Source organism: Microcaecilia unicolor, chromosome 13 (genome assembly GCF_901765095.1).
Source record: "Microcaecilia unicolor chromosome 13, aMicUni1.1, whole genome shotgun sequence".
NCBI lineage: Eukaryota > Metazoa > Chordata > Amphibia > Gymnophiona > Siphonopidae > Microcaecilia > Microcaecilia unicolor.
This window is the reverse complement of record NC_044043.1, coordinates 59,399,842-59,426,095: the sequence shown is the minus strand read 5'-3', so window position 1 is coordinate 59,426,095 and position 26,254 is coordinate 59,399,842. Positions and strand designations below refer to the sequence as shown.

Here is a 26,254-nt window from a genome sequence, read left to right as displayed (position 1 = left end):
CTTCCTTTTCTTGCTGTCATTAGAAGTCGGTGCCTGTAATCCTCTCAGCGTTCAGGAGCCGCCTCTGTCCTGTGTTGGAAGTCTAAGGGTCGCATTTACACCCTCGCCTCTGACTTTATTAATGTGTAAACCAAATTCCAAACTTGGCTGCAGCCAACCAGAAGGGCTTGGGGAGTGTCACTCTTGTTGCTGTTATTCTATCTTCACAGCTGTTGAAGACTCTTTCAGCAGATTTGGTTACATTGAAGATCACCAGAAGGGCTCAGGAAGGAGGACAGGCATTTTTAGCTGTGAAAACTCTGCAATAAACCTTATGGCAGGTACTCTTTGAGCTGGATTTTTGCACCTTTTTCCTGTTTGGGGCAGGGAGTCTTGCACCATCTGCCTCCTCCAGGATTCTGAAGCAAAATGTGGTGCGTTTAAGGTTTGGGTTAAAGAATTGCCTCAAGGGGGCTGGGTGCCTCAGTGTAGCAACTTTCAAAGCATAGCATATAGGATTTCAGAGCTGGAGTAAGAGCAGGTCCAGTCTCAGGAAATGTGTTTCTGGGAGAAAGAGCTGAAGGCTCTCACGTGCAGGGCTGATGTGGGGGACTGGGTGGGGCCAGGGAGTAGGGCAAGGGGAGTAATTGCCTTGGGCCCCCCAGCACAACAAGGGGCCCCCTTAGCATAGCTGAGTGGTGTCAGTGAGGTGGAGCTTCACAGAGCCTGGCAATGGCAGAGCCTACTCCTTAATTATTCAGGATCTCCCAAACCCTACAGCCAATCAAATTTTCAGGATATTTACAATGAGTATGGTACGGTATACATTGTAACTATTGGAGCTTTAGTATATATGCACACCCACATTCATTGAGAAGGCAAGGAAAACCTGATTTGCTGTAGGGTCCTTAGGGAAGATTTTGGGTAAAGTGATGTGGTTGCCATGTTAGTCCACTTTTAAAGGTAATAAATAGAAAGAAAACAAAACAGAGAAAAGAAGATACCTTTTTTATTGGACTAACTTAATACATTTTTTGATTATCTTTTGAAGGTAAGCCTTCTGATCTGAAGAAGGGCTACCTTCGAAAGCTACTCAAAAAATGTATTAAGTTAGTCCAATAAAAAAGGTATCATCTTATTTTCTTTTTGAAAGATTTTGGGAAATCTTGTGGGTAGTTTCTACCCTGAAGTCCAGTGTGTCAGTGGCGTACCAAGGGGTGGGGGCGGTCTGCCCCGGGTGCACGCCGGTGGGGGGGTGCTGCGGCGCGCACCTGTCGCCTCCAAGTTCGCATGTGTTCACTGCTCCCTCTGCCCCGGAACAGGAGAGCAGTGAACACATGCAAACTCAGAGCCGACAGGGTGACAGGCGCGCGCCGCGGCCCCCCCCCCCAGGGAGGGTGTCATTTTGCTGGGGGGGGGAGGTGTCATTTCACCAGGGGGGGTCGCGCTGCACCCGGGGGAGGGCGCATCGGCGATCCGCCCCAGGTGTCAGCCAGCGTCAGAGCGCCACTGCAGTGTGTTTAACACTAGCCCATTAGGGACAGTTCAGAGTACCTGTAACAGAAATTGTAAACCATGTAGTCACCTGAGGGATCACTTGCGGTATAGCAAGTGTTGAAAATAAATAAGTAAATAACTAGCCTTCTTCATATCACTTCTTATCTTTGCTTTCTAAGGGGGTCTTTTATAAAGTGGTGGTAAGTCCAGTGTGGCCTTCCAGCTCACTTAACTGGAAGTACCACTGGGCTACTGCAGCAGCCCAGCAGTAGTTCCCACCCCCCAGCGCGTGCCATTTCTGGCGCTACAAAAATATTTTAATTTTTGTAGCGCCAGTGTTAACCCGTCAGTAATTAGGCAGTGCCGCGTGCTGCCCGGTTACTGCTAGGTTGGCGCGGGAGCCCTTACCACCACTTCAGTGGGTGGCAGTAAGTGCTCCCCCACCCCCCATATGGCCACATGGCAAGTGCTTCACTTGCCGCACAACCATTTCTTTTTTTTTTTTAAAGGTTATCAATAGAAATCAAACAAAATAAAACATGGAAAAGAAAATAAGATGATACCTTTTTTATTGGACATAACTTAATACATTTCTTGATTAGCTTTCGAGTTGCCCTTCTTCGTCAGATCGGAAATAAGCAAATGTGGTAGCAGATAGTATATATGAGAGAAACATCAAAGCATTACCTTGACAGTCTGACAGAGTGGGAGGGTGGGGGTATGCATGGGGACATCAAAGCATTTCATTGATATTCTAACAGGATGGGTGTTGGTAGGTAAGAGGAGGGTAATAAACAGAGAAATGAACAGAGAAATACAACTTTATGGTTTATAATGGGTTAGAAAACCTAGATCCTTATTAAGTCCTGTTTGTTGGGTGTCAAAATATTCAATCATTCTTATTTCAAAGGTCTTACATTCCTGTATTGTTTTAAAATTACCTTTCAGTATTCTTACTGTGAAATCACTGGTGCAGTGTTCTGGTCTTGTAAAGTGTTGGCCCACAGGGGTGGGGGCTTGACTGGCCACGGCTATTTTCATGTGATGTCTGTGCAAATTGAATCTTGTCTTAAGCATCTGGCCTGTTTCTCCAATATAGCATCCTTCGTTACATTTTTTACACTGAATGATATATACCACATTGGAAGATGAGCATGTAAAAGATTCCTTTATGTTGAATATTTTTCCTGTGTTTGATTTCTATATGATAACCTTTAAGAGTGGACTAACACGGCTACCACACCTCTCTTTAAAAAAAAATAAAAAGCCTTTTACCCGCTGTGGTAAAACAGGGCCTCAGCGCGTGTCAAAAACACGTGCTGATGCCAGCACAGGCACACTTTTGCCACAGCTTAGTAAAAGGACCCCTAAGCTCTTAAAGATGCTTTATCTCAAATGCCAAGGGCTCCCCTGTGATTAGATGTTGGCACAATCTGATGGACATGGGAGATCTGGCTTCTGAGTTTCTGCTCTTTGAGGCCAATCTGTCCTGGGGGGGGGGGGGGGGGTTGGTACCAGTGGCATACTGAGGGCGGGGCAGTCCACCCCGGGTGCACGCTGCTGGAGGGGTGCAGAATGCAGCCGCGCAGCTGTCGGCTCCACTGGTTCCCTGCTACCTCTGCCCCAGAACAGGTTCCTGTTCCGGGGCAGAGGGAGCAGGGAACCAGCGGAACCGACAGCTGCGCGGCTGCTTCCAGCAGGTAAGAATGCACCCAGTGGGGTGTCGATGTGCTGGGGGGACGCCGCTGCACCTGGTGGGGGGGTGTTCACAGCGGTGATCCGCCCCGGGTGGCAGCTGACCAAGGATCGCCACTGGTTGGTACTGTCAGATGCCTCCTTCCATCCTGAGGAGAGAGGGAGGGAGGGAGGACCTTAAAGGAGAAAGGGCAAAAGGAATCAGTAAAGGGTCCTTTTACCAAGCTGTGGAAAGCACTAACGCATGCTAACCACAGCAAAAAATGGCTTACCACTGGGCACGCAGCAGTCATTTTTGCATGTGCGCACATTGTCCCTGCACTAAAAAAATGAAATGTACTTTTTAGTGCTGGGGATGGATTGGGTGTGTTCTGCATTAATTGATAAGCGCAGCTGCATTGCCTCATGCTAACTAATTCGTTTGTGCTTTGTGCGTGAGCCCTTCCCAGTTGGTGGTAGGGGCTGACACGCTAATGGCCACACGTTAATGAGAAAATTAGCATGTGGCCATTAATAAGAAAAAAAATTAAATATTGGTCATTTTATCCCAGCAGTAAAATGACCTTAGCATGTGGGAATGACCTGAGTAAAGAAGCACTAAGGCAACTTTTTACCACAGTTTGGTAAAAGGGCCCCTGAAGGCGCTAAATAAATGGGGTTGTGATGGTCATTAATCCTGCAACACCCTGTTGCCCAGGGACTGGACAGCTACTGCTTTGCAGAATGTGTTTGGCTGCTGCTTGGAAGCATCTAAGGCTCTTCATCTTCTGTAGGGTTAACCGATTAGCTCCAGGTTTGCCCCACAGGGTTCATCCAGTTGCTTGCAGGGACTGGTATATAATACGTAAACTGCTTTGATTATAACCACAGAAAGGCAGTATATCAAATCCCATCCCCTTTTCCTTTTAAGCTACAAGTCCCTACATGCAGTGGGGTAAAAACTGGACTGGATCAATCCTATCGGGCAAATCTGAATCCAGTTGACAACCCCTAATCTGCTAGAATAGTTCTTAATGAAACAGGTCTGATTTATCTTTTATCCTTTTCATAGCTGGCATCAAAGGAATCATATCCATGGCACACTGCCAGAGAAAGTCCTTCAGCAGGTGCAGATAAGACCTAAGCACAACCAGCATGTCTGAGAGAGAGATCAGGAAAATGGTGAAAAAAGAAAAAGCAAGGAGAGGCCTAAAATTATTATCAAGGCAGTAACGGAAACAATCAAAATCAATTTAACCACAGGCAACTTGTACTTAGGAGTCTTTTAATAAAGGATGTTAAAGCCCTTAACGCATGGTTAGCATGTGAGAACAGGTTCCCTCAGTGCCTCAATCTTCCCTGTGATCTGTCCTGCTCACACAGAACAGGAAATTACATCAGAGGAGGCAGAACATGTCATAGGGAAGATTGAGGCAGCCAGGCGGTGCCTTTCAATCGCTTTGGTGCCCCTGCCAGCAGCGATTTAACACAGGTTAGCAAGCACTGCTGCAGGGAGCAAGAGGGAGAGAGAGAGACACACGGGAACCATGGGGTGGGGGGAGGGGGTGATAAAAAGGGAGAAACACTGGACTTGCAGCGAGAGGGAGGGAAAACTAAGTGCTGCTCTTTTGGAATGGAAGGGAAAAGGGAGGGACAGAGACAGGGCGAGGGATAGATGCTGTTCCAGCTTGGTTGCAAGAGAATGACTGACTGACTAGTGGAAGAAAGAGGGAAAGACCCTGAAGACCTAGGAAGAAGACTTATTGAGCTTTGGGGGAGGGGAGTGAGATGACAGGAGACACCCTGACTTCAGGGCTGGGGGGGGGGGGATATGGGATGAATGGAAGAGAAAGGAGGAAGACAGAGAAGAGGTATAGAGGGAAAGGGATAAGGACATAGAGGGGCAACACTGGACTGAGGGACAATGCTGATCACAGGAGGGGATAGAGACAAAGAGGGGGGAATTCAGGACAAGGCAAGATGACAGACTGGAAACTGCTGAATATAAGGGCTGAATCGGGACACTTTGAGGGCAGATGCTGAAACTGGAGGAAGGATAGGGGCAGGTCCACAGAATGGAGATGGTGGACAGGACACATGAAGACACAGGAGGATGGTGGACATGGAGAGAGAAAAAATGTCAAATGGACAGGAGACATTGCAAAGACAAGAAAAATAAAATAAAGAAAAGCATAAAACAGGCACTGGGACCAAAGCGAATAGAAAAACATAATGCTCAGATAATAAAGATAGAAAAAGTATTTTATTCAGAATTTATTAATTGGAATATGTCAGTTTTTGTAAATGTGCATCTGTGATATTTTGTATTTCAGTTTCAGTTTCTCTACTGTTGCTGTATGCTGAATTTGACTTCTTGAGGTTTCCAGTTCAGTTTTTTGTCTTCATATCTTTTATTGATCTCTGGTCCCTTGTGTCATAAGTACATAAGTATTGCCGTACTGGGAAAGACCAAAGGTCCATCCGGCCCAGCATCCTGTTTCCAACAGTGGCCATGTGTTTTTCATGTGTGACCAGTGCTTTTTTTGTAGAAAAAAAAGGAGCTGGTACTCATTATGGGCGGGGGTCACCACATATGGCTCCACCCCTATGATAGCCACACCCACATTAGCCACACCCCTTATACCAGCTATGGCACATATAAACATACATAATTGAAAATATTATACTAGTATAGGAGAAAAAAATAACGTGATTTTTTTTCATTAGAAATAATTTCTGTAAGCTGTTACAGCTCCAGTATAGCCAGTGCAAAGTAAGACAGCAGATGTAAGTTCTCAAATTGGACATATTTCAAACACTAAAATAAAAATAAAAAGATTTTTTCTACCTTTGTTGTCTGGTGACTGTTTTTCTTTCCATATTGGTCCCAGTCTCTGATTCTACTGCTCTCTATCTGTTCCCTTAACTCCATTTCCAGGGCTTCCTTTCCATTTATTTCTTTACTTTCCGCCTTTCTTCTTCATTTCTTGTCCTACATCCGTAAGTAAAAGCTGGGTCCTCCGCAGACTTCACCATCCAGTGGATCCAGCTTCTGCCTATTTTCTTCATCTATGTGCAGATTTTCTCCTCTCTTCCTTTCCCCTCATCTCATCTCTCACTCTTCCCTTCCCTCCATGCATGTCCAGCATTTCTTCTCTTTCCCTTCCCTCTCCTCCATCCATGTCCTGCAACCCTCCTTTCACCTGCCCCCCCTCCATCCACCCATGTCCAGCGATTCCCTTGGCTCCCCTGCCCCCCCTCCAGCCATCCAGACCCACCCAGTGATTCCCTTAACTCCCCTGCCCCCCTCCAGCCCTCTATACCCACCCAGTGATTCCCTTGGCTCCCCTGTCCCCGCCCCCAGCCATCCATACCCACCCCGTGATTCCCTTCGCTCCCCTGTCCCCCCCTCCAGCCCTCCATACCCACCCCATGATTCCCTTCGCTCCTCTGCCCCCCCTCCAGCCATCCATACCCATCCCGTGATTCCCTTCGCTCCCCTGCCCCCCTCCAGCCATCTATACCCACCCAGCGATTCCCTTCGCTCCCCTGTCCCCCCTCCAGCCATCCATACCCACCCCATGATTCCCTTCGCTCCCCTGTCCCCCCCTCCAGCCCTCCATACCCACCCCGTGATTCCCTTCGCTCCTCTGCCTCCCCTTCAGCCCTCCATACCCATCCCGTGATTCCCTTCGCTCGCCTGTCCCCCCCTCCAGCCCTCCATACCCATCCGTGATTCCCTTGGCTCCCCTGTCCCCCCCTCCAGCTATCCATACCCACCCAGTGATTCCCTTGGCTCCCCTGTCCCCCTCTCCAGCCATCCATACCCACCCCGTGATTCCCTTCGCTCCCCTGTCCCCCCCTCCAGCCCTCCATACCCACCCCGTGATTCCCTTCGCTCCTCTGCCCCCCCTTCCAGCCATCCATACCCATCTTGTGATTCCCTTCGCTCCCCTGCCCCCCTCCAGCCATCTATACCCACCCCGTGATTCCCTTGGCTCTCCTGCCCCCCCTCCAGCCATCCATACCCACCCAGTGATTCCCTTAACTCCCCTGCCCCCCCCTCCAGCCATCTATACCCACCCAGTGATTCCCTTGGCTCCCCTGTACCCCCCTCCAGCCATCCATACCCACCCCGCGATTCCCTTCACTCCCCTGTCCCCCCCTCCAGCCCTCCATACCCACCCCACGATTCCCTTCGCTCCTCTGCCCCCCCTCCAGCCATCCATACCCATCTTGTGATTCCCTTCGCTCCCCTGCCCCCCCTCCAGCCATCTATACCCACCCAGCGATTCCCTTGGCTCCCCTGTCCCCCCTCCAGCCATCTATACCCACCCAGTGATTCCCTTGGCTCCCCTGTCCCCCCCTCCAGCCATCCATGCCCACCCAGCGATTCCCTTGGCTCCCCTGCCCCCCTCCAGCCATCCATACCCACCCAGCAATGCCCTTTGCTCCCCTGTCCCCCCTCCAGCCTTCCATACCCACCCCGTGATTCCCTTTGCTCCCCTGTCCCCCCCTCCAGCCCTCCATACCCACCCTGCAATTCCCTTTGCTCCCCTGTCCCCCCCTCCAGCCCTCCATACCCACCCCACGATTCCCTTCGCTCCGCTGCCCCCCCTCCAGCCCTCCATACCCATCCTGTGATTCCCTTCGCTCCCCTGTCCCCCTCCAGCCATCTATACCCACCCAGTGATTCCCTTGGCTCCCCTGTCCCCCCTCCAGCCATCCATACCCACCCAGCAATGCCCTTTGCTCCCCTGTCCCCCCCTCCAGCCCTCCATACCCACCCTGTGATTCCCTTCGCTCCCCTGTCCCCCCTCCAGCCATCCATACCCACCCCGTGATTCCCTTCGCTCCCCTGTCCCCCCTCCAGCCATCCATACCCACCCCGCGATTCCCTTCACTCCCCTGTCCCCCCTCCAGCCCTCCATACCCACCCCGTGATTCCCTTCACTCCTCTGCCCCCCCTCCAGCCATCCATACCCATCTCGTGATTCCCTTCGCTCCCCTGCCCCCCCTCCAGCCATCTATACCCACCCAGCGATTCCCTTGGCTCCCCTGTCCCCCCTCCAGCCATCTATACCCACCCAGTGATTCCCTTCGCTCCCCTGTCCCCCCTCCAGCCATCTATACCCACCCAGTGATTCCCTTGGCTCCCCTGTCCCCCCTCCTGCCATCTATACCCACCCAGCGATTCCCTTCACTCCCCTGCCCCCCTCCAGCCATTCATACCCATCCCGTGATCCCCTTGGCTCCCCTGTCCCCTCCCCAGCCATCCATACCCACCCCGCGATTCCCTTCGCTCCCCTGTCCCCCCCTCCAGCCCTCCATACCCACCCCGTGATTTCCTTCGCTCCTCTGCCCCCCCTCCAGCCCTCCATACCCATCCCATGATTCCCTTCGCTCCCCTGTCCCCCCCTCCAGCCATCTATACCCACCCAGTGATTCCCTTCGCTCTCCTGTCCCCCCCTCCAGCCATCCATACCCACCCAGCGATTCCCTTCGCTCCCCTGCCCCCCTCCAGCCATCCATATCCAACCTGTGATTCCCTTCGCTCCCCTGTCCCCCCCTCCAGCCATCCATACCCACCCCGCGATTCCCTTCGCTCCCCTGTCCCTCCCTCCATACCCACCCCGTGATTCCCTTCGCTCCTCTGCCCCTCCCTCCAGCCCTCCATACCCATCCCATGATTCCCTTGGCTCCCTGTCCCCCCCTCCAGCCATCCATACCCACCCAGTGATTCCCTTGGCTCCCCTGTCCCCCCTCCAGCCATCCATACTCATCCCGCGATTCCCTTCGCTGCCCTGCCCGGCATCTATACCCACTCTGCAATTCTCCTTGATCCCCTGCCTCCATCGCAGCTGCCGTAGTGAAAGGCCGTCAGCCTTCCCTTCATTTCCTGTCAGTGTCCCGCCTTCTTCTGACATCATTGCGCAAGGGCAGGGCACGACAGGAAATGAAGGGAAGGCTGACGACCTTTCACTACGGCAGCTGCGACGTAGGCAGGGGAGCAAGGAGAATTGCGGAATGGGTATGGATGCCGGGCACAGGTTACTTCCTGTTCCGGGGCAGAGGGAGCTGCAGTGAACGAGCGAAGTTAGCATAGCGAACTCAGAGCCGACAGGCGCGCGCCGCGGCACCCCACCCAGCGGCGTGCACCTGGGGGGGTGTCATTTTGCCGGGGGGAGGTGTCATTTTGCAGGGTGGGGGAGGTGTCATTTTGCAGGGGGTAGCGCACTGGCAATCCGCCCCGGGTGTCATCGAGGCTAGGAACGCCACTGGTGTTGCCCTTACTGAGGTTACACCAAAGCATCAGAAAGGATTTTAGAGCCTAAATTATGAGACACAGCTTCTTGAGGGATCTTTACATACAATTGAATTGTTTCCATAGGCGTGTTGACTAAGGGCATGTGGGATGTGTAAGAGAGAAGAGAGGCAGACTGGCTGCAGGCCTCTATGGAGGCGTAGGCATCATCTATGAACATTTTTCAATCTGCTTTAATTCAATTGTCTAAGAGACCTATTGAAGATTACACTGTTTAATTTTCTTGCCACTTTATTCTTCGGCGTTTCATACATATTTATAGACGCAGGCCCCATGTCTGGCCATGCCCACTTTAGCCTCCCCAAACAGCTGAGCCACTGCCTGCCTATGTGTAATATATTACTTTAACAAAGGAACTTGGGTAAAACTGGACACACAACAGCTCAGTAAATACAGCTCACTCCTGCCTCACAGCGCCCTCTGCAGTTCAACACAAAGCTCTGCCAGTGCAGCTCAATGCTGTCCTGCAGCACCTGCAGCAGTTCTGGTACTAAAAACACCTATACACAGCTCTGCCAATACCTATCACTCCTGCTCTGCAGCATGCTATTGCCAAGTTAATAAATGCAGCCAATGAAAGATTGGGTGGAAGAAGGCAGAAAGTTGGAGATGGCATGGATGTGTTCATATGGGAATAAAATGTTTTGTTCTCCTCCCTACAAATTTTTAATTATGCCTATTTTGTCACAGTTATGTCTATGATGTTGTATTCATATATTCCTTTTTTTGTTATTACTCCACCCCACCGCCCCCACCCCCCCAAAAGAAATCTGCAGCCTCTCATGACTGGTATGGATGAAGGGAAGAGAATGAATTGTTCAATTCAATTCAATTCATGTATACCACTAATATCCCCTTTCCAGGATTCAGTGCGGTTTACATTCTAAGACAAAAGCAGATAGTGTTAGTGTGAGGTATAAGAAACATTAGAGACCACTGGTGTAATGTATGAGATTAAAAACATTAAAGGAAAGGATAATGGATGATACTAGGAAGTAGGAGTCATGATGGATTATTATGAAGCAGTGTTTGGGAAGAGAAAGGTTTTTAGCTTCTTTCTGAAGTTGAGGTAGCTGTTTTCTGTTCTGATGGGAATAGGTAGAGCGTTCCATATTTTGACTCCAAGAGCGGAAAATCTTCTGATTTCAAATTGTCTTTTGAAATGGTGATGCTAGCCGAAATGGTGAGGTCTCAGCCGAAATCCAGGCCAAAGTATCAGCTTTGCCTGTCTGACATTGCTGCCTGGATGTCTCAGCGCCATCTGAAACTAAACATGACCAAGACTGAGCTTCTTATCTTTCCCCCTAAACCAACCTCTCCTCCTCCCCCATTCTCTGTTTCTGTGGATAACACTCTCATCTTTCCTGTCTCATCAGCTCGCAACCTTGGGGTCATCTTCGACTCCTCCCTCTCCTCTGCACATATTCAGCAGACTGCTAAAACCTGTCATTTCTTTCTCTATAATATTACCAAAAATTGCCCTTTCCTTTCTGAGCACACTACCAGAACCCTCATCCACACTCATCACCTCTTAAGACTATTGCAACTTGCTTCTCACGGTCTCCCACTTAGCCATCTCTCTCCTCTTCAATCTGTTCAAAATTCTGCTGCACGACTAATATTCCGCCAGTGTCGTTATGCTCCTATTAGCCCTTTCCTCAAGTCACTTCACTGGCTTCCTATCCGTTTCCGCATACAGTTCAAACTCCTCTTATTGACCTATAAGTGCATTCACTCTGCAGCTCCTAAGTACCTCTCCACTCTCATCTCTCCCTACATTCCTCCCCGGGAACTCCGTTCACTGGGTAAATCTCTCTTATCTGCACCCTTCTCCTCCACTGCTAACTCCAGACTCCGTTCCTTTTATCTTGCTGCACCATATGCCTGGAATAGACTTCCTGAGCCGGTACGTCAAGCTCCATCTCTGGCTGTCTTCAAATCTAAGCTAAAAGCTCACCTTTTTGATGCTGCTTTTAACTTCTAACCCTTATTCACTTGTTCAGAACCCTTATTTTATCATCCTCACTTTATTATTCCCTTATCTCTTATTTGTCCTGTTTGTCTGTCCTAATTAGATTGTAAGCTCTGTCGAGCAGGGACTGTCTCTTCATGTTCAAGTGTATAGCGCTAGAAATGATAAGTAGTAGTAGTAGTAGTTGTTGTTTCAGTCTGTTAGACTAGACCGGATATAGCGAATAGGTCTTAGTCAGCAGTTCAGAGGTGAAGCCCTGTAAGATTTGAAAAACTAAACAAGCGGCTTTGAACCCGAGCCTTTCTGCTATGGGAAGCCAGTGCAGTTTGTTTAGATGAGTTGATCATTTCCAAACAATATAAGCCCAAAGTATTGTGGTTGTGTTTTGGCCTGTTCTAAACTCTGCTCACAATATCCTGGTTTTATTGTCCATGTAGGATACAACTCCCCTGCTGCTCACATGGACCTGTGGGGTGTCTCTCACACCAGGGAAAAAGGGTGGTACCTCTCACTGATGGCTCCCAATGACCGAGGCCCTAATTATGCATGGCTGGATCCTTCCAGGTTGTACTGTCATCAGCAGGTAACAGGGTACTTTGGGAACACTGTGAAGGCATTCATTGGATGGGGATCCTTTTTCTCACACTCTGTACAGGGGTTGAAGCTGAAGATTACATAGGAGTCGATGTTCAGTCTGCAACAGTAAGTGGCTGGTATGTCGCTTCCTGCCACGGGCTGAATAACCCAGGATATTCAATGCCAGGGCATATTTATTTAAACATTTATAGCCCGCCTATTAACTAGGTGGGCTACAGAAAATACATACATATTCATTAAAACAAGCACATACATACACACATAAAATCATCAAATGCAATTTAAAAACCACTGTTTCATCATCCTCATAAAAATGTATCAGCATCTAAATCCCAAAATATGCCTGTGAAATTAACAATGTCTTTAATTATGTCTTAAAATCATCAAAACCCTGCAATAAACGAAGCCTCAATGGCAATTCATTCCACCCAATAGGGCCAGCATTGAATATCTGGGTATGTCCACCGAGCCAAAAGTTAACTGGCACTGACTGATATTCAGACTGGTACCCAACAGGGGCAAAGCTAGGTGGGTCACCAGGGGAGCAGTTGCTCCCCCAAATGGACTTCCAATGGTGCTGGCACCCATTTTTGACAAGATCTGTCACATCTAAAATACGTGCCAGAACCGTCGGCAGTCTACTCTCTGCTCCCCCCGTGCCCTCAACCTGGCTACGCTTTATGCTGTTATTTAGCTGGTTAGCAGACCAAAAATTGCTGCTAAGCGGCTAAGTCACTCAACCCCCAGCCGCCCCTAACTTAACCAGTTAAGGGAAGGCCAGTTAGTGGACATATTCAGCAGCATTAAGAGCCAGATTCTATAAATGGCAACTAAAGTTGTGCATGCAAATCTGCATAGCCGATTTGAGCGTGCACCTTAATACAAGCTAATCAGCACAGATAATTGGCCATTAACAAGCTATTATTGGCAGTAATTAGAATTTATGCACACAACTTTTTAAGCATATTCTTTAATGTGGTGCGTGTAAATTCTAATGTGCAGATCACAAAAGGGGCGTGGCCATGGACGGGGCATTCCTAAAAATTACACGCACTTTTATAGAATATGCCTGATCTGTGCCTAAGTAAAAACAAAACAGCAAAAGTAGAGGCTGACAAATGCGCAAACCAATAGGGTGATAATATCAAAAAAACAGTTTATTCAGAATATTCATATCAAGGACCCGACAACGGTCCGTGTTTCAGTGCCAAAGCGCCTGTCTCAGGGGTCACAAACAACTTTCTACAAAAAACACAGGGCAAATTGAAAAAGATTTTAAAACATAATTTTAAGAGATATCATATAAAATATATCTGCCTTAATAAATATATAGCCAAACATGTATGGACATTCATAATAGTATTACACATTTGTAAATATATATTGATAGATACATTATGTTAAAAAAATATAATATATTATAATTATGTGAGCAGATATTATGGACAGAGAAACACCAAACAATGAAAACTGATAACTGTAAAATAATGACTGATAAATGAAAGACATAGGTCAGGCTGATGAAACATCACCATATCTACATATATATTTATCCTGATCTGATGGTAAAAAATACCAAACCTCTGAGAAGAAGCTGATTGGCTTGAATAATTCCTTTATGTATGCACGTGGTTATAAAAACAAGTTAATCCACTGTAAAAGGATAAAAACATTTTTAAGATACTACAAAGGGATAAAATTCCTGTTATTTCATAAAAATGTGAATCAGTTAAAATGGGCCATTCTATCTATCTATCTATCTATCTATCTATCTATCTATCTATGTAGATCATCATCTTTATACAAAACATAGGTATAAAACATGCATTTATGTCTAATCAGGCAAATGCGTAAACTAATGGAATGTGTCGTGCACTGTAATACCTAAAATTGCTGAATATGTATCATTCGCATGGAACATTCCAAATTAGAGGGATAAAGAGTATATGTCACCTATTGACAGATATATGATATCTCTTAATATTATGTTTTAAAAGTTTTTTCAATTTGTCCTGTGTTTTTTGTAGAAAGTTGTTTGTGACCCCTGAGACAGGCGCTTTGGCACCGAAACACGGATCGTTGTCGGGTCCTTGATATGAATATTCTGAATAAACTGGTTTTTGATATTATCTCCCTATTGGTTTGCGCATTTGTCAGCCTCTACTTTTGCTGTTTTGCTTTGACTCTCCGTGGAGGCTCCTCCTGTCTTCTTGGATTTGCTCTGTGCCTAAATAAGACATGAGCATTTACACCAAGTTTTAGTCTGTATAAATGGCTGCACCTAAAGTTTAGTCACAGGACGGCCTGCTACGCATTTTCTATAAACCATGCTCAACTTTAGGTAAGGTATATAGAACAGCGCTATGTGCAGCTTTTTTCAGTGCCGATTTTTTGGCTGCCAAATATAGACCAAATATAGAATAGTATTTAATCAGCTTCCTGTAGTGCTGACTCCTGATTGGTTTAGAAAAATTAATATACAGAGCTTCTCATCATTTATCACCGTATAAGAAAAGCCATGAAGGTGAGAGCTGCAAAGTTATAGCATTGCGGCAGAAATCCTGTGTCTGGTGCTAATCAGCAGTACTTTGATTATCAGTTTTCATCAATAAGTTGCCAGCTGTCTGTCAGGCTTCAGATGGTTTTCTATTCTACTACATATAAGAGAGAGATGGCCCTTAAAGATCTTTATGGTCTTGTGGTCCTCTGTGTCCTGTCTGGCAATGGTTTATGAATGAAAGAGTGGACAGGGAGGAGAAATGCAGGTGATGAAAAGAGAGCCCTTCCCTGTGGTGTTTCATTGCCTTCATCCTGATGCTTCCATCTTGTCTAGTCACTCTTCCTCTGAGGTACGCTCTCCCCTCTCTCTTTCCTCACCAGGCCCTGCAGGATTGCATTGAGGACCTGCTTCAGCCTTTTCAGGATGACGTCATTGACCTGGTAGCTGGAATGGATGCCATGGGATTTATTCTAGGTATAGCCCCTGGTTTCAGAACTGGTTTTGCTTTATGACTGTATAATTCAAATCTGAATTCTTTTGATCCTTGCTGAAAACAAAGGCAGAGTGTTCTGGGAAATTCCTGGAGGGTCTGAGCATGCTCTCTCGGCATGATGGTTCAAATAACAAATTTTATTCTTGAAGAAAAGTTTCAGATGGATGACACCGAGAATTGAAGTGTTCCATTTTATCACAGATCAGGCAGCAGCAGTGCTAGCTTCACATGGGGCTCTGCCACTCTTTGTGTTCCCACACTGCAGATCATTAACCTGCTTACGGTCACTGCAATCCATGTGTGAAAGCCAAGTAGTTACCTATTTTGAGGTTATTTGATGAAGTCAGATAAATGTGTGAAAGCCAAGTAGTATTTGAGGTTATTCTATGTGTTTTCTAAAATTCTAGGGCAAGGGGTGGGAATGGGCGAGCAGAGGGGAACTGGTCACCTCAAGTACCTCGGGGGGGGGGGGGGGTCTTTTACTAAAGCTTAGCTCGAGTTATCTGCAGCAGGGCCCATTTTATTCCTATGGGCCCTGCTGCAGATAACTTGAGCTAAGCTTTAGTGAAAGACCCCCCCCCCCTCATTTTTTGCTGTTCCTTTGTTTAGTCAAGCTTCATAAGTTTATATGGATGATGTCCTTGATCTGTACATTGGATATTGGTTTTGTTGATGATTACTAATAGAAATAAGCTAACAACAAAAAAGATACTAGGGGCAAAGCAGCAGAAATAATGCCTAGATTGATTCCAGGAAGAGGCGTAAAAAGTTCACACGTATTTTATAAACAACACATGTAAATCACAACTCTGCCCATGCTCTGTCAACCTGAACATGCCACAGTTTGCATAAAAATATACTCATCACCCTGTGCGATTTTACGCACATAAATCTTGGAAAACTTGTATAAAAGGCCTTTACACATGAAAAATCATTTATACAATTAACTCCAAAGAAGTTCATTTATTAACAAGTTGCCATGTAGGAAGGGTAAGGAAGTATTGGTTCCGAGCACTCTACCAAAACCCTCATCCACACCCTTGTCACCTCTCGTTTAGACTACTGCAATCTGCTTCTTGCTGGCCTCCCACTTACTCACCTCTCCCCTCTCCAGTCAGTTCAAAACTCTGCTGCCCGTCTCATCTTCCACCAGGGTCGCTTTACTCATACTACCCCTCTCCTCAAGACCCTTCACTGGCTCCCTATCCGTTTTCGCATCCTGTTCAAACTTCTTCTACTAACCTATAAATGTACTCACTCTGCTGCTCCCCAGTATCTCTCCACACTCATCCTTCCCTACACCCCTTCCCGTGCACTCCACTCCATGGATAAATCCTTCTTATCTGTTCCCTTCTCCACTACTGCCAACTCCAGACTTCGCGCCTTCTGTCTCGCTGCTCCCTACGCCTGGAATAAACTTCCTGAGCCCCTACATCTTGCTCCATCCTTGGCCACCTTTAAATCTAGACTGAAAGCCCACCTCTTTAACATTGCTTTTGACTCGTAACCACTTCTAACCACTCGCCTCCACCTACCCTCCTCTCTTCCTTCCCGTTCACATTAATTGATTTGATTTGCTTACTTTATTTATTTTTTGTCTATTAGATTGTAAGCTCTTTGAGCAGGGACTGTCTTTCTTCTATGTTTGTGCAGCGCTGCGTACGCCTTGTAGCGCTATAGAAATGCTAAATAGTAGTAGTAGTAGTAATAATGAGAACATAAGCACTTAGGTGTCTTTGTGAAATAGGCTCAAACAATCTGCAGCAGTCATGATTAAAATACACCCACATTCATATATACCTGTTGGGCGTAGGTGGAAATGGATGTAGGTGAAGTATATGTTCACCTGGGTATTTTATGAATGACGTGTGTCCTTTGTGATTCTGCCCACATTCCATCAAACAATGCCCCCAGAAATGACTATCTGTGTGTCACATAAAAATACATTCACCACTATGTATCTACCGTATTCTCATTAACCTCTCTATGTATCTATATATAAGGAGTATGAACTTCAGAGGTGAACCTCCACATAGGAAGCTGGCTGAACTACCTTATACTGTCATCAGTCCACTTCACTCCCTCCTCTCAGTACCCTTCTCCACCACTGCCAACTCCAGGCTCCGCCCATTCTGCCTCGCCTCACCCTATGCTTGGAATAACCTTCCTGAGCCCTTACGCCAAGCCCCCTCCCGACCCATCTTCAAATCCTTGCTCAAAGCCCACCTCTTCAATGTTGCCTTCGGCACCTAACCTTTATACGTTTCAGGAAATCTAGACTGCCCCAATTTGACTGCCCATACTTGACTGACTGTACATTTGTCCTTTAGATTGTAAGCTCTTTGAGCAGGGACTGTCCTTCTACTGTATGTTAAATTGTACAGCGCTGCATAACCCTAGTAGCGCTTTAGAAATGTTAAATAGTAATAGTAGTAGTAAATGTATTTTTTTATAGATTTTTTCAATAAATTTACTATATCAATGTTTTCTTCTTACCAAAAATAATTGTAAATGTACTTAACTCAAAAAAACGTGGGCTGCTTCTATGAGCATAGAGAGAACAATTAGTGCCAACATGTATATTTCACCTTATGCTGTCTCAAGGATTAGCCCCTGAAACACAAAATGTTATGGGGTCCTTTTACAAAGGTGCACTGATAAAAGGCCTGTGGTAGTCTAGACATGTGTTTTGGGCGTGCGCAGAATTATTTTTTAGCGCACCTACAAAAAATGCCTTTTTAAATTTTTTGCCAAAAATGGACGTGCAGCAAAATGAAAATGGCTGTGTGTCCATTTTGGGTCTGAGACCTTACAACAAGCCATTGACCTAGTGGTAAGGTCTCATGCAGTAACCAGGCGATAATGGTCTTCGCGTGTAAATGCCACTTGATGTGCGTAGCTGCTGTGCTCGAGAAAATAAAAAATATTTTTTCAGATGCATGTAGTGGATGAGTGCCAAAATTGAAATTACCACAAGGGCCACGTGGTAACTAGGTGGTAACTCCAATTTGGCATGCATTGGGTGCCTATGCAGCTTAGTAAAAGGGCCCCTAAGATAGTACCAACTTATTACTCTTTATATATATTTATTTAGATTTTGCTCACACCTATTTCAGTGGTAGCTCAAGGTGAGTTACATTCAGGTACTCTGGATATATTTCTCTGTCCCAGGAGGGCTCACAATCTAAGTTTGTACCTGAGGCAATGGAGGGTTAAGTGACTTGCCCAAGATCACAAGGAGCAGCAGTGGGATTTGAACTGGCCATCTCTGGATTGCAAGACTGGTGCTCTAACCACTAGGCTACTCCTCCACTCCTCTTCAATTCTATTATAATATCCTTTTCAATTCCCTTAAACAGTCTTCAGACTACTGCTGATCTACTCTTCTTCATTAAACATGGCCACAATGTCTACTCATGATTTAAATAGCAACACCTCCCCCCCAGTCATGTGAGAATAAACTGCCAGTCTAAGGACAAGTTCAGACCAGCTTCATCCATTGTAATCCGTTGGGTTGGTCGTGAGCCCTTGGGCCCTGGCCGAGGCCAAGGGGAGACCGACCCACCACCACACACCCCAGCTATCCAATACCCCTAAGCTACCCCTCCCCGCAGTCCCTCAGGAAGAAGGGAAATAGGCATACAGGCGGGCCTCGCGGCCGAACCGGAACCCACGCACACAGAGCCACTCGTGCGAGCCTCACGGCTAAACTGGAACCCAATCACACACAGGGAGGGGTGAAAGAACCCAGAGGGCCCCCCAGGCCCCAAGATGCCAGACATGCGCTGAACACCAGCAATAGGGCAGAGGGAGAAACAAGGAGCAGAGCGGACCACGCCCACCCAGGGGACTAGCGCAGGACAGGGGAACTAACACAGCAACCCCCCCACCCCCACCAGGGTAGGAAGCCCCAGGCAGAAGCCAGAGGAACCAGACACAAAAGGAAGGCAGAAAGCCTTTGCCTCAAACCCACTGTAGACAAAGGCAAACAGAACACAAAGGGTTAAGCTTGTAGAGCCAGCAGAGACATGTTTGCACTATGGGAAGGACCTTTAGAAGAATTGAGTAAATTCAAAAATTGGTTAAATGAAAGAGATTAAAATATCCATTTTACTATGCAAGCGTCAGAAATTCAAATAAACTTTCTAGATATCCAAATTTTGAAGCAACAGAATAAGCTATATACTAAAGTATATGTTAAATCCACCGATCGGAACACGTTGTTACACTTTTCAAGTAATCATCCGAAGAAAACAAAAGAAAGCTTACCAATAGCCCAATTATTGCGATACAGAAGAATTTGCAAAGATACAAAAACCTTTAAGGAACAGGCAAAAAAGTTGAAAGAAAAATTTGTTCAAAGAGGTTATCCTGAGGAAACAGTTAAAAATGCATCTAAAAGAGCAAGATTTAATCACAGAGAACTATTATTATCTAAGAAGGCGGAAGAAAAAAGTGAGACAGCTATTCAAACGTGTGTTATGCTATACGCATAATAACAACCAGGTTGTCAAAAGTATAAGAAAACATTGGCAACTAATGCAAATGCATCCAGCATTTAGAAATAAACATCTAAGAATAGCTTACACATGTAACCAAAATCTTAAAGAATTATTACAAGAAAAAAGTGAAGATCCGGTAGATATAAGTACACCTGGACATACAGAGTGTGGTAAATGTAAATACTGCAAATTAATGAGGACCACAGAAAAGTTTAAGAATCCAACAGACGAGAGACAGTATGATTTGAGATACAAGACAAATTGTGAATCAACATACGTTGTATATATACTGATCTGCCCGTGTCAGAAGATATATGTGGGGAAGACGAAAAGAGCTTTGAGTGATCACAATCATAATTTAAAATTTAAAAAACTGGAGGCTCCCCTAGTACAACACAGCTTGGAAAGGGGCCATTCATTTATGGATTATTAATGTGTAGTAATTGATCACGTCCCCTTATCCATACGAGGAGGTGATAGAAATAGGAAATTGTTGCAAAAAGAACAATGTTGGATATATAGATTGGAAGCCTTAAACCCAACGGGATTGAACAATAAAATAGAGTGGAAAGTTTTCTTATAACACTAGTAGAACAAAAAGAAGGGGTATATGAGAGAGGGGAGAGGGGGAGGTTCGAGCATTTTGATTGGTTTAGAGAAAGAAGAGCCAGCAGGGCGTCTGACGTAATAAGATCAGCTGATCGGCGCCATTTTTTGAGATATCCTCTAGCTGAGAGACAGCGAGGTCTAGCAGAGAAATGAGATAACTGTGAGTACATGAGAAGATATATAAAGTAAAAAGAAGTAAACACAGCTAGAAATTTATACAAGTTGTTTAATTGCAAAATAATTTATCATTTCTATGCAAAGTGTTACCCTGAGAAATACTTACACAACCATTTCTGGGCTGCCAAATTCTGTATTCAGCTTTTCTTCCTGCCCAGGTGCTGCTATTGCTAATCATCTGGGAAAAGGCTTCCTGGCCATCCGAAAATCAGGCCACCTCTGCGTGGAGACTCATACTCAGCCATACACTGATTACTCTGGGCGGGAGAAAGTGATGGAAGTTCGAACTGATGCCATCAAACCAGGTCAGGCTGTGCTTACAGAGGGGATGCTAATCTCTTCTTTCCCTATTCAGATTTCCTGAATTCCCCTGGTAGCAGGCACCTCATAGTCTTGAAGTACCTAAAACAGTCCTTTACCAAAGAGACCTATATCTTATGAGCACTTCATGGAATAGCTACCCTTTCATCAACGAGGCCTCTGTGTAATGCAGATTGGTTTCCCTTTCCAGGACTACGTATCCTGTTAGTTGACCAATGGATTGAGACTGGGGGAACCATGCAGGCTGCTATCAAGTTGGTGGAACAGGATGGAGGAGTGGTAGCAGGTAAGAGAGAAACCACTTTGGGGTCAATATTCAAAGTGATTTAACTGGCCAGCTATTCATTATAAAAACAGGTCCAGCTCAAAACGTCTAAGTTTTAGTCTTGGACGTTTTTGTTTTGTTTCATTATGGCTGAAAGACGTCTAAGTCTTAGGAATGCTCAAGTCCCACCTTGAACACACCTCTGGCACATCCCCTTGAGATTTAGATGTCCTTCTGACGGACTTCAGAGAAAAACGTCTAAAAAGAGGTTTTGAAAGTACTGATTTGGACGTTTTTGTGAGATAAACGTCCAAATGCAGACTTATGTCACTTTTTGGACTTTCTTCTCTTTTGAAAATGAGCCTGATAAAGAAAACCAGGCATATCTGGGAAAATACATTAAAAAAAACCCTTTTACATTACAATAGCTTGCAAATAATCCAACAACGTTTGTGAACTTAATACCATTATTTCTTGAAAAGCCACGTTTCAGCTGTATATGAACAAATAGAGACAGAGAGGGGGGAAATCAGCAGAAAGAGCAGCAGCAGGAATGTCCTAGGTTTGCTGCTAATGTTCTGAATGGTGCCTACAGCTCCTACAAGGATTGTCTCAGCTGTACATAGAAACATACTAACTCAAAGGGTGACATTCGGCCCTTGGTGGTCAGTGGTTTTAAGGTTCAAGGCTATTTTATTTGATGGGCTGCTTAGGGACAACCATTAAAGTGAGTTACAATTTAAAAAAAATAACATTATTAATGCAAACCAGAAAAGGAAGGCCAACTAATTAGAGAGGAAAGAAACAGATGAAGAACACCAAAACAAAAACACAAAGGCCTGCTGTGTCACCAGAGCCTCAGACCCCAGGATACTACACTACCCACACCACCAGCTGAGAAAAGAGGAAAAAAATACTCAAAAACTTAGAGGAAGGCTTCCTTGAAGAAGTGTGTTTTACGCATCCTCTTAAAGGTCAGTAAAACAGTTTCCAACCTCAGAGAGGTCGGCAGCTGATTCCAAAGCAGAGGACCCATCACACTAAACATAGAAAGCCACTGTGAAATCAAGTGTCAAACATACAAAAAAGGGGGAGGGAGAGAATTGAAGTCGAAAAGGTTATTGCAGGAGGCAAAATGAGAGATTGCAAAGCCTTAGATAGGACTAAAAGCCTGGCAAAACAGCCAAGTCTTGAGGGCTACTTCGGATTTTTAAAGTGATGATTCTGCACGGATAGAAAGAGGCATGGAATTCCAAAGAAAGGGGGGCTGTGAAAAAAAAGCCCAGTGTTGAGTGAATTCCAATTGAGCAAAACGGGGTCTAGGGAGACAATTGAATGAAGGAGATGTGCAGGGGAGTAGGGAACTTTAAGGTTTACCTAGTTATTGGGGATGACCTGTTCAGTAGGCTTTGAAAGCGAGGGTCAACGTCTTGAAAATAATCCTTTGATCAACTGGAAACCAATGAGTAAAGAGGGGGAAGACATGATCATACTCCTGGGCATGGTGAAGCAATTTGAGAGTGGTAATTTGAAGTGTCTGAAGTTTCTTAAGAAGTGAGCGGGAACAACCAAGGTAGATAACATTATAGTAATCAAGTCTGGTAATAAGGAGAGGATCAGGGTGTAAAACGTACCATAATCAAAGAATCTCCAAACTGTGTGAAGTTGGCGAAGGATAAAGAAGCCTGTTTTGTTTGAAAGTAAGTTGTGAGTCCAAAATTACACTAAGATATCAGAAGGAGTTCACCGGGGAAAGAGTGTGACCAAAGAATGTTAAGGGTAGAGAGGGGGGTGACAGACCACCAGTGAACCAGCATGCAAAAAAGGAGGTCAGGTATAAGTGTACAAGAATAAAAATGTTTTAAGAACAGCTTTGTATTTTTGAAGGGATGTCTGTAGTCTAAGATGTATAGGGAGCACGTTCCAGAATGTAGGTCCTTGCACCGAAAAAAGTGTACTTCAAGTGGTGTCTAACACTATCTCTCTGAAAGAGGAGATAAGTCTACTTTGGTCTGAAGATCTAAGCACTCTTGGGCAACAATAAGGAGTCAGAAATCTTGTGAGGTAGGACAGTCCACCAGAGTGGATTTTAAATACTAGAAGTGGAATTTTGTAGGTCGCATGATGAGAAATAGGCAGCCACTGAGGTGCTTTTAGGAGTGGGGTGACATGATTATATTTACAATGACTAGTAATAAGTTTAATGGAAGTATTTTGAATAACCTGTAGGCATCAATGATCTTTAACCCTGATCCCTTGGTACAAAGCGTTGCAATAATCTAGCTGACTAATCATGAGGCAATGAATAAGAACGTTCAGGGCTGAGGAATGTAGTAGTGAACGAATTGAAGTTTATAGAAGGAATGTTTTATAACTGCTGAAATTTGCGGAGTAAATGTGAGGATGGAGTCTGGAACTACTCCTAGGACACGAATGCTGAATATGAACCCTAGAGTAGACGAGGGCAGGTAAAGTCCAATGTGGCTCCCCCAGTATGCCCAGAGAAGCGGTTAGGGTTATTTTCTTGATACCTTTTCAGGGTTGCACTGCTGCACAGTATGGCTGAGCATGTGTTTGAAACAAGATGGGAAATGTTAACACCGTTTTCCATGCCATTTCACCTCAATTTTAAGTCAAAGTGACAAAAAAAAATGTAACATGTTTTTTTTTCTGTCATCAATAGTGTGCATTATTGATCAATAATGCTCACTATCAATAAGCTCACAGTCAGTCTTTCAAACCTGATGTTACTTTTGATTCTGCCTCTCTGAGGCTAGTTCTAGAGCTTCCCCTAAACCTTTTCTAAATGTAATATCAGGAAATATTTTTTCACAGAAAGGGCGGTGGATGTGGAGAATGCCATCTCAGAAGTAGTGGTGGAAGCAGAAACAGTGAAGATATGAGTACAGGGAAACAAAGAGAGGCAGTAAATGATCTAGTCTATTCATTGACATCACTACTGCCTCTTCTTGAATGCCTGATTCAACAGGAAAGTCAGACTCAGTTACAGTAATAGATAAAGGGAGGAGAGAGGACAGCGCAACACCTCTTCGAGACAAACTTCACTGGCTCCCCAACAGAGAAAGAATTAACTTTAAAGTCCACACAATGATTTACAGGATATTACACGGAGAAGCCTCCACCTACATGAATCACCTTATTGACCTCCCAACCAGAAACAGTTTGACGTCTTGACGTACTTACCTCAATCTACATCTCCCCAACTGCAAAGGTATTAAGTACAAATCTTTCCACGCATCCAATTTTTCCTTTTTAGGTAGCCAACTTTGGAATGCTCTACCAAGATCTATCCGTACCATTAACGTCTTCTGCCCTTCAGAAAAGCACTGAAGACCCATCTCTTCAAGATAGCCTACCCTAACGATCCAACCTAACCAAAACTTACCCATATGATTATTATTGACAATAGTTATATTCTGATCATGTTCCCCATTATCCTTTCTGCTACCCCATATCCATTCCTTTCCATCTTTCTACGCCTTCCTCCCAACGCTCTTTTCCTTTTACTACTACTATTTAACATTTCTAAAGCGCTACTAGGGTTACGCAGCGCTGTACAATTCAACATAGAAGGACAGTCCCTGCTCAAAGAGCTTACAATCTAAAGGACAAATGTACAGTTAGTCAAGTGAACCCAATTCCTCCTATGTTTAACTTACTTTCCGTTAACCCCATTAGTTTTGTGTTTACCACAAAATGTATATTCTTCTTACGACTTTGTAATTATTTATATTGTTACTATGTAAGCCGCATTGAGCCTGCCATGTGTGGGAAAGCGCGGGGGTACAAATGTAATAAATAAATAGTGAGTGGGGGGAGAGACAACTTATAGTGAGTGTGATGTGATCACATGATCCAAGATTTTATCTGAGTTTTGTCTTCTCAAGGTGTGGCTGCGATCTGCATTGAAGACAGTGAAGGTGGCCTGCAGGTAAAGGCTCAGTACAAGTGCTCTGACTGCGTTCCTGAACATCTGCGGATCCAGTTCAACAGTCACAATCTGGAATCATTCAAAACATTTCCCAGGCGGCAAAAATACCATGAAAAATGAACTCCTCCACATTTGCACCCCTCGCCCATGGTGAACCTGTCCTCCACACCTGGACCTCTCTCTGATGGTGAACCTCTCCTCGATGTTGTCTGGACCTCTCTGATAGTGAACTATTCCTCCACACCGGAACCTCTTCTTGATGGTGAACCTCTCCTCCATGTCTGGACCTCTCCCTCTTCATTCTGGACCTCTCTCTGATGGTGAACCTCTCCTCGATGTTGTCTGGACCTCTCTGATAGTGAACTATTCCTCCACACCGGAACCTCTTCTTGATGGTGAACCTCTCCTCCATGTCTGGACCTCTCCCTCTTCATTCTGGACCTCTCCTTGATAGTGAACCTCTCTTCCACACCTGGACCTCTCTCTGATGGTGAACCTCTCCTCGATGTTGTCTGGACCTCTCTGATAGTGAACTATTCCTCCACACCGGAACCTCTTCTTGATGGTGAACCTCTCCTCCATGTCTGGACCTCTCCCTCTTCATTCTGGACCTCTCTCTGATGGTGAACCTCTCCTCGATGTTGTCTGGACCTCTCTGATAGTGAACTATTCCTCCACACCGGAACCTCTTCTTGATGGTGAACCTCTCCTCCATGTCTGGACCTCTCCCTCTTCATTCTGGACCTCTCCTTGATAGTGAACCTCTCTTCCACACCTGGACCTCTCTCTGATGGTGAACCTCTCCTCGATGTTGTCTGGACCTCTCTGATAGTGAACTATTCCTCCACACCGGAACCTCTTCTTGATGGTGAACCTCTCCTCCATGTCTGGACCTCTCCCTCTTCATTCTGGACCTCTCCTTGATAGTGAACCTCTCTTCCACACCTGGACCTCACCCAGAGTGAATTTCTCCATTCTGGATCTCTCCCTCATGGTGAACCTTTGCCTTTTACAAAACAAAGGAGTGGAAGCCGAACCAAGTCCAAATGACCAGCACAACCAAAGGGTAAGAGCGTCCAGAAGGTAAGTTTATTAGCAAAAAGGTCCTTCTGGATGCTCTTACCCTTTGGTTGTGCTGGTCATTTGGACTTGGTTCAGCTTCCACCCCTTTGTTTTGTGCTCGCATCTCTTCTGTGGAAGGTGTGAACCCCCCCCTTTTCTCCTTTCCTTCTTTGGTTTGAACCTTTGCCTTTTACCTGGGACATTCACTTTTGGTGAACCTCTCTCATGCTTGGAACTCTCCCTTATATCTGGGTGTCTCTTTCCCAGGCATAGACTTTTCCTCATAGGAAAGACCACACTCAATCATAAGAAGAAGAGAGAGAGAGAGA

General features: G+C 45.6%; 1 protein-coding gene across 1 annotated transcript; it reads left to right on the top strand.

The window, feature by feature from the left end:
- The first annotated feature begins 182 nt into the window (after window positions 1-182).
- Window positions 183-26,254, top strand: LOC115456651 (adenine phosphoribosyltransferase-like). The gene is made up of 6 exons (XM_030185873.1): window positions 183-320; window positions 11,885-12,030; window positions 14,925-15,018; window positions 20,484-20,630; window positions 20,837-20,932; window positions 24,820-26,254. Exons 1-6 carry the CDS (start codon window positions 314-316, stop codon window positions 24,981-24,983), a joined length of 654 nt encoding a protein of 217 aa, XP_030041733.1. The 5' UTR covers window positions 183-313; the 3' UTR covers window positions 24,984-26,254.